Raw genomic sequence first — 12390 nt, forward strand, 5'->3', positions numbered from 1 at the left:
AGATTGTTGAAAAATAAGATGATTGTCTATAAAAGATGAATAGCAAGCACCCCCCATTTATATGGCCCTTACTGTTTAATTCTCCTTAAAAGTGTGAATCTGGATCTCAGTTCTGTGTGACAGGCTCAAGGTTATTAAATGTACTTTATGGACCATTTGTTTAATGTGACCAAACTAAAAATTAAGAGGCGCATTACTCAACGTTTCTAAAATGAATGTTTTCAGTGGACAGATTCATCCTTGTGTTTTCATCTCACTTTGGTGTAGGGCTGTAATGGAGTTATGGACGGATATTCTGCACAGACATTTATAAGCTGATGATGCCTGTTGAATACCTTTTATAAAGATTAATACTTTTTACTCTGTGCCCATTACCAGAGCATTAATCATCATGGCTTCAGCCTACACAGCTGAGGATGAACAGATGCTGAATTATTGCTGTCTGTAATCATAGTGGATCACATTGGGGAAGGGGGTGTGGAAGGCTGGCTGGTGTGTTGCAGGACCTCTGATCCCCACGGCAGATTTGCGTGGAGTCTGGGCCCACGGGCCGACTGCACCCCCTCTGTGCTCGGCAGGGAGAACCAGAACAACTGTGCTAACCAGTTTTGGCTTCCTTGTGGGTCAGATCTAAGCCTCGGCTCAGACTAATGGGCGCTGATGAGGCCTGCAGTCACGTACGTGTGAAGATGATCTGACAGGCGAAAGCTGTGGCCTTGATTTTCCTTCCAGAGATGAACACCAGTTCATTAAAATGAGAAATCGCACGGGGGGTCTTTAACATCTGCTTCCTAGCATACTCTGAGACGGCGCTGCTCAGCAGAAACAGAATGCCAGCTACACGTGTCATTTATAATTTTACAGAGTCCGCAGTGGAAAAAAAAAGTACAAAGCAATTGGTGAAATTAATTTTAATAATATATTTTATCTGAAGTATCATCTCAACATGACTTCGACCTAAATATTACAAATGGCATACTTTCCAATCCTTTTTTTTTCATATGAAGTCTCTGAAATCCAGTGTGGTTTTTACATTTATAGCACATCTCAATTTGGATGCTAAATTTTCAGCCCAGATACTCGATGTGCATTTTTAACATTTAATAAAATTTACCATCGGAAAAGTAGATACACATACCCCAGTTGCTCCAGTGTTCCAATAACTAAATCAGGTGTCATGTTTTACATTTAAGTTAGAATATTACATAAAATTAACTAAAATTAAAAATTCCACTCCTCAGTGGCACTGGCTACATTTCAGGGGCTCACTGGCTACCTTATTGGATAACAAACTCTAAAGCATTTGTTTTTTTGTGTGTATACTTTGTTGAAAAGGCTGTCTTTGCATAATAATATTTCTGTTACTGTTACTGACAGCTACCATTTATTGAATACTTACCATTTGTCAGATACACACATTATATCATCTGGTTCTCACAGTAAACCCGGGGAGCTGACAACAGCATGCCCATTTTGCAGGTTAAGGACAGCTAAAGCTTAAAGAGTTTAAGTAACTTGCACAAGATCCAAAGCAAAGAATGAGCAAAGTGGATTTTCTTATTTCCTTATGCGCTTGGGTAAACTGAATTTTAATGGGATTAAAAGGCTTTTCCAAAATTGAATAGACTCTTAATCCCAAACTCCTAATTTATCTCTCCTCTCTCTCTCCCCTTTGGCAACCAAAAGTTTGTTTTCTATCCCTGTGAGTCTTGGGACTAACAGACACATACTAATGTATATAAAATAAACACTAAAGACCTACTTATGACACCGGAAACTGTATTCAGTATTTCGTAATAACGTGTGATGGAAAAGAATATATATACACACACACATATACATATATATACCTGAAATTGTACACCTGAAACTAACACATCATTGTGAATCAACTATACTTCAGTTAAAAACAGAGTCGAATAGACTGGCCCACGTTCCTAGACTTCTGATCAAGTATTTGCTGCAGCTGTTTTCCATGCGTTGTCTGTGGGTAGTTTATTTAAAATGTATTTTCCTTTTAAAATATAAAGATTGGTTTCATTGGTTGTTTTTCTTTTGTTTTTGAGTTGGGGGGTGGTGGTCATCTTCCTAGGCCGTCTGTCTTGAACCTAGTGGGAATGTCGGCGCAAGTCATGCTGTAGGAATGACATTTTGTTCGTGGAGAAGGGTATTCAGGACACTGAGCTGGGACATTCAGAATAGGACGGGAGAGTCTTCTTCCTTGACTGCCGGAGACAGTTAAAATAGTTCATTGCAGGCCTGAGAGTGTGTGTGTGTGTGTGTGTGTAAGTCATGTCCCTTCCTCTGTGCTCTTGATTTTTTTTTGTCTTGACTTACAATAAAATTTCAGGACCTTAAGTGTTATTTCCAAACTTGGGTCCCACTGCTTCTTGAACAAACTGACAGGAGGTAAAATGCAGAGTAAGAGGCGTCCTTTATAAAATGAGGTTCCTGTTGCTGGGGCGGAGGGCTGCTGGGTGGCTGGGGCAGCCCTGGGAGGCAGACCTGCTTCTCACTGGAGACTCTAATTTGATACCGTGCACCAGTCATTGCGCAGGAACCCAGACCAACACTCGCACACTCACGCACATGTGTGGGGTCAGTGCCGATAAGGAAAGCCTGGGCCCCTGGCTGCTCCTGCCTGGGGATGTGGTCAGGGGCCGGAGCTCTCTGGGGCTGGGAGGTGGTGGTCCTCCACACGGCACGTTGGACTGCTCTCACCAAGTCCTTCTGTTCACATTGTCTCATTTTGTCTCTTCAGGAAATGTGCTTATCCCCCGGCCCCAAGTAGTCCTGACCAGCCAGAGGTGGGGTGGGTGGTGAAGCTGGAGCCCCAGTTATCCTGTGGATGCTGGAAACAGCCCAGTGTGGAAACTGTGCGTCCATCCAAAGGATGAGAACAGATGGGTTTTTATGTTCTTGGGGACTCAGAGAATAAAATGTCTCTACAGTGACAGAATGGCAGTGAAGTGTCCAAAAGTTTGGTCATTTTTCCTCAAAAGAGACTGGGTAACAAATGAGCAGAGCTATCCCAGACCCTGGGCTGGGGGGACGGTGGGCGTTCCCACCAGGAAGCCAAAGATGGAGATTGGCATCTCGCTGCAGGAGACGAGCAGGACAGCCGTCGTGTTCTCCACCCTGGAGTAATTCTGACAAATGAGACCAACACGCTCAATTACATCTGAGAACGGTGAAGTCCGCCCCTGCCTGGCCAGCGTGACAGATAAATGGGGCCACATGGGATGGACTTGGGCCAGGGCATCTGGGTTGCTGGAGCCCGAAGAGCCATTTCTGCCATCTCTGAGTCCAGAACTGTGTTCCTGTGATTTTCCAGGACTGTTCAAGGACACACCCCTGCTCCCAGCCTGGGCTGGCCAGCCTTCATGAGGCCTTCCACTGCTATCGGGTTCCTCCCAAATTTGTGTCGGAACATAGCTTTGTTAAACCCGCGTAGTCCCTTGTTTTCCTTACTCGTGTTGTCAGGGTCCGTCTTCACTTGCTCGGGTCTTCGTGTCTCTTACTTCTCCCACTGATATGTCTTGGACTCTTCCAGACTTACCTCCAGAATGGTGGTGGCAGCGATGGGGAAGACCAAGTGCACAGGGCCAGCCAAGGGCTCTCCCCCTGTCGAGGGTGGTCATCCTGGAGTATGTGTTCCAGGTGGAAGGGAAAGGGGACTCATCCTGGAGATGTTCTGCCTGGGACCCTGAGGCTGCATCCAGGCAGGGCTGGACTCAGGCAGCTCAGGCTGGGACCTTCCCAGCCACTTGGGTTCTCAGAATTTGGAGTGTGGTCCCTACACTGGTTGTTGTGTTGTGGTTAATTTAAGGCCAGCAGGGCACGAGCTACTGAGGGTGGGCGTAATTTGTGAACCTCGGGATTCTGTAGGTAAGACATTGGACTTGAGATGCTTGTGGAGATTGTGTATGCTGTGGGCCAGCATTGTGGGAAGATGCATTCTCAGGCTGGGTTCACTGCCGTGAGGTCATTTTCTTGTGGCATTTCCCTTGGACTTGTTTTGTCCTTGGGTGCCTGTGCACCCTCTTAAACTGGCAGCCCATCTTGGCTCTTGAGAGCTCTTCTCCCATGTGGCATTTGTAGGGACCCTCTCCATAGGGCCTTGGGTTCACCCATTGGCATTACAGGAAGGATTGGATGAGAAGATAGGGAATCGTATGAGGGCCCCTGACATTCAAGAGCATCCGACATGGAGGGACCATCCTGGTCCCCGTGGGACAGTGCCTTCTCCACTTTCTCCTCGTGCTGTGTTCTCATCCCTGACCTGCTGTGATTCTGACATCATAGTCATCCGAATTGCCCGGCCCCTGCCGGGAAGATGCACAGCATTTCAGCGTCTCTGCATTACTTCTGATGCCTGTAATGGACATCAGTGAGTAAATGCATATATTCATGGAACAAAACTCATTCTGGAAAAATGGAGTTGCGATCAGTACTTTTCTAGGGATTAAGTCTAAACAGAGTTTGAAAATACCTTGGCATCACTTCCTACAGGAAATCCGCAGAAAGGTAGAGAAGCAGGAGGGCGAGGACTGTTCCTGCATCTCCCCGTCTGCACCTGACTCCCGCCTCCACCCCTGGCCCTTGGGGAAGTCTGCTGAGTGGGTCTCTGCCTACTTTCAGGAGCCATTCCCATGTTGCGTGTTCATTTTTTTTTATTATAAGAAAAGAAAGAAAACCTCAGGAACATTGCTGCAAAACATGCTTTTATGTGTCATTAACATTGGAAGTCCCAAAATGTAAAATCCTAAAAACAAGCTCAGGATAGTGAACGTGTCAGAGCTCTGCTGCGTTTTCCCTCGTGCTCTGCATCTTGAAGGAATGACGGTGTCTGGGCTTGCTTCAAAAGGCGGAACTGGTGTTGTCAACAGATAGTTCATGCTGGAGGGCGGCTGATGCTGGAGTTGAACGGGATTTCCCAACCGGAAGAGACAATTAGTAATTGCACTTCATCTCGAATCTTATTTGCATCTGGTTTGTTGTTTGCCTTTAATTTTCTGAGCATCCTTTCTGTGGTCCTATCTAAAAGACAAATGGAAAGCCAAGTGATCCTTGACTCGGAGACCCCAGCATCCCTTAATTGCACCACCACGCCTCCGGGAGGCCGTCTTGAGAAGCACTCTGTGTGCTTTTAATTGCCGCTTCCCGGGCTGTGCTGTTCTGCCTGTTCTTGACACCATATTGGGCCACACGGGGCACCTGCCCTCCCTCGGTTTGGGTGACGTCATTCATCTGTCTCATCCCGCATCTCTCCCGCTCCATCCCCTGTGCTAATGCCGACATCTGATTGTGAATCAGTTTTCCCTCCTCATTCTACACACCCCTCTTCGGTGGCCTTAGTCACATACTTGACGTTTATCACAGCCTTGGGCTGTCACTTCTTCAGTCTGTAAGGCTGAAAATCTCCAAGATCTAGAACTCTCTCCATTTGCCTCCGAGGTTGGACCACTTGGATGTCCAATGGGCAGCTCACACTCAGCTTGTCCAAACCCAAACCCTGGTCCTTTACTCCTCCCTTAAATGCCCTTCGGTCCCCAGTTTCCTGTCCTTGGATGGCATCACACGAGCCTTGCTGACTCATCACGAGAATGCTGGGCATTGCAGCCCCCACCCTCCTGTCCAATTTATCACCCACCACCGTGTTCAGCCTGCCTCCGATTTGCTTTTGTTCAAGGCCTCTTCTTTCAAACTTACTACTGCAGCAGTAGGTCAGGCCTTTGCTGCCTCCTGCCTGGACTATTGCAGTAGCTAAACGCCCAGTTCTGTGCCTCTCAGCTCCACTGCCCTACCTGGACGCCATCACAGAGGCTCTCTCTAGTCTTCTGATCTGATCATATCCCTTCCCCATCAGCATTTCCCAGTTCTCTACCCCTTTCCATCTCACCCATGATGGTCAGATGAACTCCAACTGCCTGTCTAGTCTTTTATTCTGCCCCTCTTTTCCCCGTCCGCCTGAACTGTGCATGTGACTCTGTGAATATGCCATACGCTCCTGTCTCCCTGACTTTGTATATAGGCTTCTTTTCCTGGATTACCCACCCTACGTGGGAAATTCTAATTCCTCTTTGCAGCAGGTGAAGGTACTGCCTCCTGAAGGAGGCCTCCCTAACTCTCACCTCCAAGGTCAATGCCTGCTCCCCACTGCTGCCTCCCTCACATGCGTCTGTATTAGCCCAGGGGCCTGGGAGGCCAGGGAAGGGCTGGGGGCTCTTCACTAGTATCTGTGTCCCATTGTAAGAGCACGTACCCTGTCCTGAGCACCTAACCTATGCCAGGCCCAGGCCGTTAGGCTTGACCTTGCAGGAGTACTTTGTGCCTCAAACCATGAGTAGCTAGTACCATCGTGCTCATGGCGGAAGTGAGGAAACCGAGGCTCAGAGAGGCTCAGGGAGGTACCCAGCTCAGCCTGAGATGACCCAGCAAGGAGGCTGTCAGAATTTAAACCCAGACAGCCTCCCTTCAGATCCTGAGCTCTCAGCCCTCTGCAGACTGTCCCTCTGCAGGTGTGAGCCCAGCAGAGCGTCGTCCCTGGATGAGTACAGATCAAGTGGAGAATTTAGCAGGTTATGAACCCGCCACACTCAGAAGCCTTTTGGAGGTTTATGGGAGCAGAAAGGAACCATGCTTTGGTCCTCCTAGGAAACAGTGAGAATAGCTGCAGTTCAAATAATTTTTGTTGCAACAAGTATTCCTTTTATACTTACAAATCAGTAAGTTTACAGTTCAGCACAGAAAATTAGCTAAGACCCCACATGCGTGCTTGTGTTTGTATCTGCGTGCACACTGGGATGTATGTGCATGTGTATTTATATACGTGTGTTTGTGAATTACCCTTGTCTATTTACACAGTGACACAGACACATATGTGCGCACACGTGAGTGTGTATGTGTGTGGATTATCTTATAGCAAAATAGGGGTTCCTGCCAGTCGAGTAATCTGACCCCCTCCAGATGTCAGTGTCACGTTGGAGAGACTGTAGATGTGACGTGCTTGAAACCAGTGTCACAAGCTAGGGAAACAAGCTTCTAGCAAGCAGAGTGGCGTCTTGGGGGGGGGCGGTCCCCCGCTGACTGGCAACCCGGTGTCCCCTGCAGACTGCAGAGAGATCCTGCTGCCCATGATGACGGATCAGCTCAAGTACCATCTGGAGAGACAGGAAGATCTGGAGGCCTGCTGCCAACTGCTCAGTAACATCTTGGAGGTTCTGTACCGGAAGGACGTGGTGAGTAACGGCGGGGCTGCCTTCACAGGCCCGGCAGGAAGCATCGCCTGCAAACCCCAGAAACCCAGCCTCACAGGACCAAGGCACACTCGATTCATTTAAGAAAGAGTGGCCTTAATTTTAAAGGTTATCCTTTCTCTTGCAGAAAGAGTCGCATCCTCAAATTATTATTTATTTATGTATAAAGCATGATGATTCCATTAAAAATACTGTTTCGAGTTTGTTTCGAAAGTGACTTCTCAGGCACACGCCTCCCAAGACTTAGATTTGATATCTGAGGTCAGATGAAGGCTTTGATCTTAAAAACTGGAAATAAACAAAGAGATGCTAATTACCCACAGTTTTTCTTTCAATTCTTATTTTATGAAAGTAGTACATGCACATTTTTTTTGTTTGTTTTGTTTGTTTGTTTTAAAGTCACCGATGCTTCCGAGAGCTTTGAGGAGAGCAGTTCTCTGCCCCCTTTTCCAGGTTCCTCTCCCCACAGGCAGTTTCTTTCTGTACTTTCTTAGCTGTTTTTTCTTTTTAGTGGTGTTTCCTGTTACATTTCTCAATTGTATGCTTATTTCACTGACTTTTTTGCTTAAAAGCTGGTGCAAGCACAAATGGAAGTGTCAGACCTATATTGCCCCCCCCATATCCTCACCATATACATTTGGGCACGTGTGAAGTCACTGGTTTCCCAGGCGTGTCTGGAAAGGTGTGCAGGACCTTGCCCTGCTGTGCCTCCAGCTGCGGCCAGATGGGTCGGGGTTCTCAGGTCGGCAGGGTTTGCCCCAGCTCCCCGGCATGGCTTCCAGGTACCTCCCCTGTCTCCTCCTCCCCTCCCCTGCCCCCACCCGTCCTGCCCACTTCCTGGCTGCACCTGCTCATGCTCTCAGAGCCTGGGCAGTGTCCTTGAAGGAAGAGATAAGGTCAGTGAGTTCACCGCAGTGGTGGCTACAGCCACTCTCCCGGGGCAGTGCCTTTGGAAGGTTTTGGAAGCCTTCTCCTAAAGACCAGCCTCCAGGGGTCCCATTCCAGGCCTTTTCCTTTTCTTATTGGATAAAAGTCGAGACTGAAGAGGTTGTAGGCAAACCTCATGGGGGAGGTGGTGCCTGCCCGGCCTGTCCGGAAGCACCTTGAAAGTCTATTTAAATACATTCAAAGTTCATGACGAAGAATCAACAGTCCCATCACACGCACAATAGAGGAGCATCTTTTTATCGGTAGAAGATCCTACGGCACTGTGGATTTCAGGTCGTGTGCTAAAATATTTATTTATTTATTTATTTATTTATTTATTTATTTATTTATTAACATTTTTTATTGATTTATAATCATTTTACAATGTTGTGTCAAATTGCAGTGTTCAGCACAATTTTTCAGTCATTCATGGACATATACACACTCATTGTCACATTTTTTTCTCTGTGAGTTATCATAACATTTTGTGTATATTTCCCTGATATTTAAACGTTCAATTCTGTGTGAGTGTTCTCACGTTATTCGGATTTGACATGCAGAGCAATCTCCAGTTGTTATCTGCCGACCTTCTGTGCACAAATGGCCAAGTGTCTTTAGAAAACTAATTGGTGAGCTAATCAGGGATCATAAACATCATATTGTTTGAACAGATTTGCTTTTATTTTTAAGGTTTTCTTAAATTAAATTACTATGATTCTATAACAGATTATCATTAATGGGCTATAATTAATAAAATGCCTTGAGCTTTCTTTGTGAAGGCTTTTGCCTCTGACAAGGGCCATTTTTCATCTCGTTAAGGGTTGTAATTGATTTACTCTTTACAGGGTAAATGGATTCGATAGCGGCCGCAGGGCTTGCATGTTAATGATTGTCTGAGGTGCTGGTTTATACTGGTGTGTCCTCCTGCAGGGGCCGACTCAGAGGCACGTCCAGATCATCATGGAAAAGCTTCTCCGGACAGTGAACCGAACAGTCATCTCCATGGGGCGGGATTCGGAACTCATCGTAAGTGCTCGCGGTACACGCCTGGGGGCTTTCCTGGGAGCACCTTTCCCAGCAAAGTCGTTTACTCTCAAGCCTGAAAATCCATATATTGTTGGTCTTCTTCCAACTGCCTTTTGAAACTCTTATTTCACTGCCGTAGAGCAGGCAGTTGGGGTGCCTTCCTTTATCGTCTAATATGTTCAATGTGCTCATTGCCCGTTTCTAGAAGCAAGTGTCAAAGTTGAAGAGTGAGCAAAACCACATTTGGGGGGACATTTCTCACTGCTAACTTCTAGCAGAGGATGTGTGCTTTCTTTGTATTTTCTTCTAAGTCCTCATTCTTCTGGCAACTTCTTGCTACGTGTTTACCTTTAAGATGCCATTAATAAAATTTTATGAAGGGCCTTTAAAAGTAATTGAAGCACTCCAACTTAGCTATTTCATTGTCTACTCTAATGTATTGTAGGTGCTCCTCTTAAACAGATTGTCAAGACAAGGAGTGGTGTCTGTTACTCTTTTTCTCAAGAAAGTTTTAACAGCCATTTAGACTGTCTTTCAAGTTTTATTTAATGGTCCTTTTTGTCCAGAGTTTGCCACTCTCCTCCTCACCATCCTTACTCTTAAATTTGGTTTCGTGGGCAGAAGATGCCCGTGTAGGTCCCGCTGAATTTATTTTATCTTTGCTACGTGTTACCATTTAACTAAGTTTGGTTGAGCGCATTTCAAAAGAATAACTTTCCTAATCGAAGCACAAAGATCCAGGTCGAGTTTTCACCGGCAGTCACACTAGGTACATCGGTCTTCCTTGGGTGACTTCGGTTCTTTCTGCCTAGCCCGGGGGAGGGCGAAGTTAGGTGGCACATCTGTCTACTTCAGACCGTGAAGCAGGAACGGACCGCTGGGCTTGTGTTGGTTTCTGTGGCTGGCACCACAGTAAGGGAGGCACTGTGTGGTTTGGGGTGCATCCCAGCAGGTGGAAGATTGCTGCCTTTGTATGTTTCCACCCAGTGAAAGTGTCTAGTTTATGTGTCAGAGTTTCAGCACCTTACATGCAGAGTTTCCTTTTGAAGGTACGTCGCATTTAGGTTTGGGCTGTAACATGGATAAATTAGGGAATAAAATGTTTCCGTCTAAATTGGCTCTGTTTGCAGTGGACTTTTCTATTATTCTGTAAAAGTAAATTTGCTTCTTTATGTTCTTTGTCTGAACTATTTTTTTCCTCTAATCTTGAAACACTTCTGCATAGGAGGGTGGAGACTGAGTCCAATGGAGCAAGACTTGGGGTGACTCTGGGAGCACCCTGGGGTTGGCGTTCCTGTCTTCTTGGGGTTGGCCCTGGAACCCTCACCTTGGAGCTGTGGGAGGCCCCCGAGTAGAAAGAGTGATGTGTACTTAGAGCTGAATCAAGTTTGGTGTCATTCGGCTTAGACCTGTATTGGAATGGCTGGACCAGAGAGGGTGGGGTGACATTCTGGCTCTCGTGGAGTTACAGTGAGTGGCTAGTGGTGCTCATGACGGGCAGATGGGGGGAGATGGCTGATGGGGAGGCAAGTGAACTGATGAGGTAGTCCTGTCTCTGGTTAGGGGCCTGACCCTAGCGCTGTGTTCACTCGGGGCACGGTGCACTGACCGACAGTGAAACTGGGCAGAGGAGGGCGGGAGGAAGCCCAGAATGGATGGGACCTTGGGATGTGGAGAGAGTGTAGGACGCGCTCACAGCTCAGTCAGAGGATCTAGAATGGCGACTTCTCTCAGACCACGTGGTCCAGGCTGCCTTTGGGAAGTTTCTCATCTCCCCGGCATAGAGATGATCGCGGCGACAGTAATAACAGCCGTTCTTCAGCGAGCACGCTGTGTGTGCCGGGCCCCACATCCCTAATGGGGGACTCTCCTTAATCCTCACGTTCGTCATGCCTAGGCGCCTGCAGAAATGCTGGGCAGAGAGCTGGGCGGTGGTCCTAGTCCACAGCCAGTCCATCAGTGCTTGTGCGGAGCCCTGGCTGGGGCCAGAGCTGCCTGTTCCCGGTCTCCTCTGTAAGACTGGACCTCATGATGCTGATCTCAGCGGTGTTCCAGGAGGTACTGAGGAGGGCTCTGAATCCCTCCTGGATCTGCATCCAGGCTAGGAAGGCAGCCGTCCAGGGGAGGAGTAAGCCTTTCTGTTTTCTGCCCTCAGTTGTTTCCATGGACCAAATGCTAGGATTTCCTGAGTGGAAGGGCCAGATCTCTGCCCTTAAGGGCTTGGAGGAACCCACGTGTTCTAAGGAACCCTTAGAGGCCCTGGGAAGGCCTTTGCACCTTCAGACAAGGGGGTATGAAGGAGAACGCAGAATCAGTCTTACCTAGCTGTGGCCCTGTTCCTACTGAGAAGGTGGCGGGGCTCCAGGGCCCTGTCAGGGAGCGGGGGGGAATAGGGCAAACTGCCCGCACCCAGGCTCGCTCCCCACTGCCCTGTCCTTCCCCAGCGGAAGTCTCCAGAAGCAGGAGCAGGATTTAGGTCCTACGCTGACTCCTCCCAGTCCTGGCCCCTCCAGTGCCCAGCGATTCCTTCATGAAACCAGCCAGGCCGTCAGGGAAGGAATCTGTGAAGGGGAACATCTGAATAAAGTGTCACTGTTTACTGAGTGATGACGGTGTCAGGATGTGTCCAGGGAGGACAGCTCCCACTTAAAGTGCGAGTCATTGGGAAGCATGTTTCTGTCTTCAAGGAAGCGTGTCCCCTTTGTGACGGCCACGGAGCGCCGAGCCGGGGACGCTGCGCCGTGCGGCGAGCCCGACCTCGCTCGCATGCAGATTTATGTGTGCACTTCTTAATGTCACTGTTGTTGCTCTGTGAATTTAGATGAAAGGAAGATCTGGGGAATAAATATTCCTGCCAGGGTGGACGAGAAACTTCATCTGTGGACCCTCCCGAGTGGAAAAAGAGCAGAAGGTGGTTTCTGGGCCTGCTCCGGGCAAGCTGTAACATGCCATCCATCGTAACACAGGGGCTCCAGGCCTATGTTCCTGCTGCTCCTTTTGCATCAATGGAATGGAAGTGGTGTAGCTATGCATCAGCTCACAGATTCCCCGTAGTCACCGAGAATGCATTTAAAAAATTAAAAGGAAAAAGTTTTGAATAGCCTTGCTTCACTTAACGATTTATTCCATGATATGGTCGACGAGCATAGTAGATAGAAATGTGACCTGTGTGTCCGTC

The 12390-nt window shown here is 47.8% G+C and overlaps 1 protein-coding gene across 3 annotated transcripts in view; it reads left to right on the top strand.

The window, feature by feature from the left end:
• The window catches only part of DOCK1 (dedicator of cytokinesis 1), a 480997-nt gene that overhangs the window by 179339 nt on the left and 289268 nt on the right, over positions 1 to 12390 (top strand). For all 3 annotated transcript variants that reach the window (XM_072972106.1, XM_072972107.1, XM_072972108.1), the window contains exons 26-27: positions 7114 to 7241; positions 9117 to 9212. In XM_072972106.1, the coding sequence (XP_072828207.1) occupies positions 7114 to 7241; positions 9117 to 9212 (224 nt within the window). The remainder of the gene's footprint in view (positions 1 to 7113; positions 7242 to 9116; positions 9213 to 12390) is intronic.

This window comes from Vicugna pacos, chromosome 11 (genome assembly GCF_048564905.1).
Source record: "Vicugna pacos chromosome 11, VicPac4, whole genome shotgun sequence".
NCBI lineage: Eukaryota > Metazoa > Chordata > Mammalia > Artiodactyla > Camelidae > Vicugna > Vicugna pacos.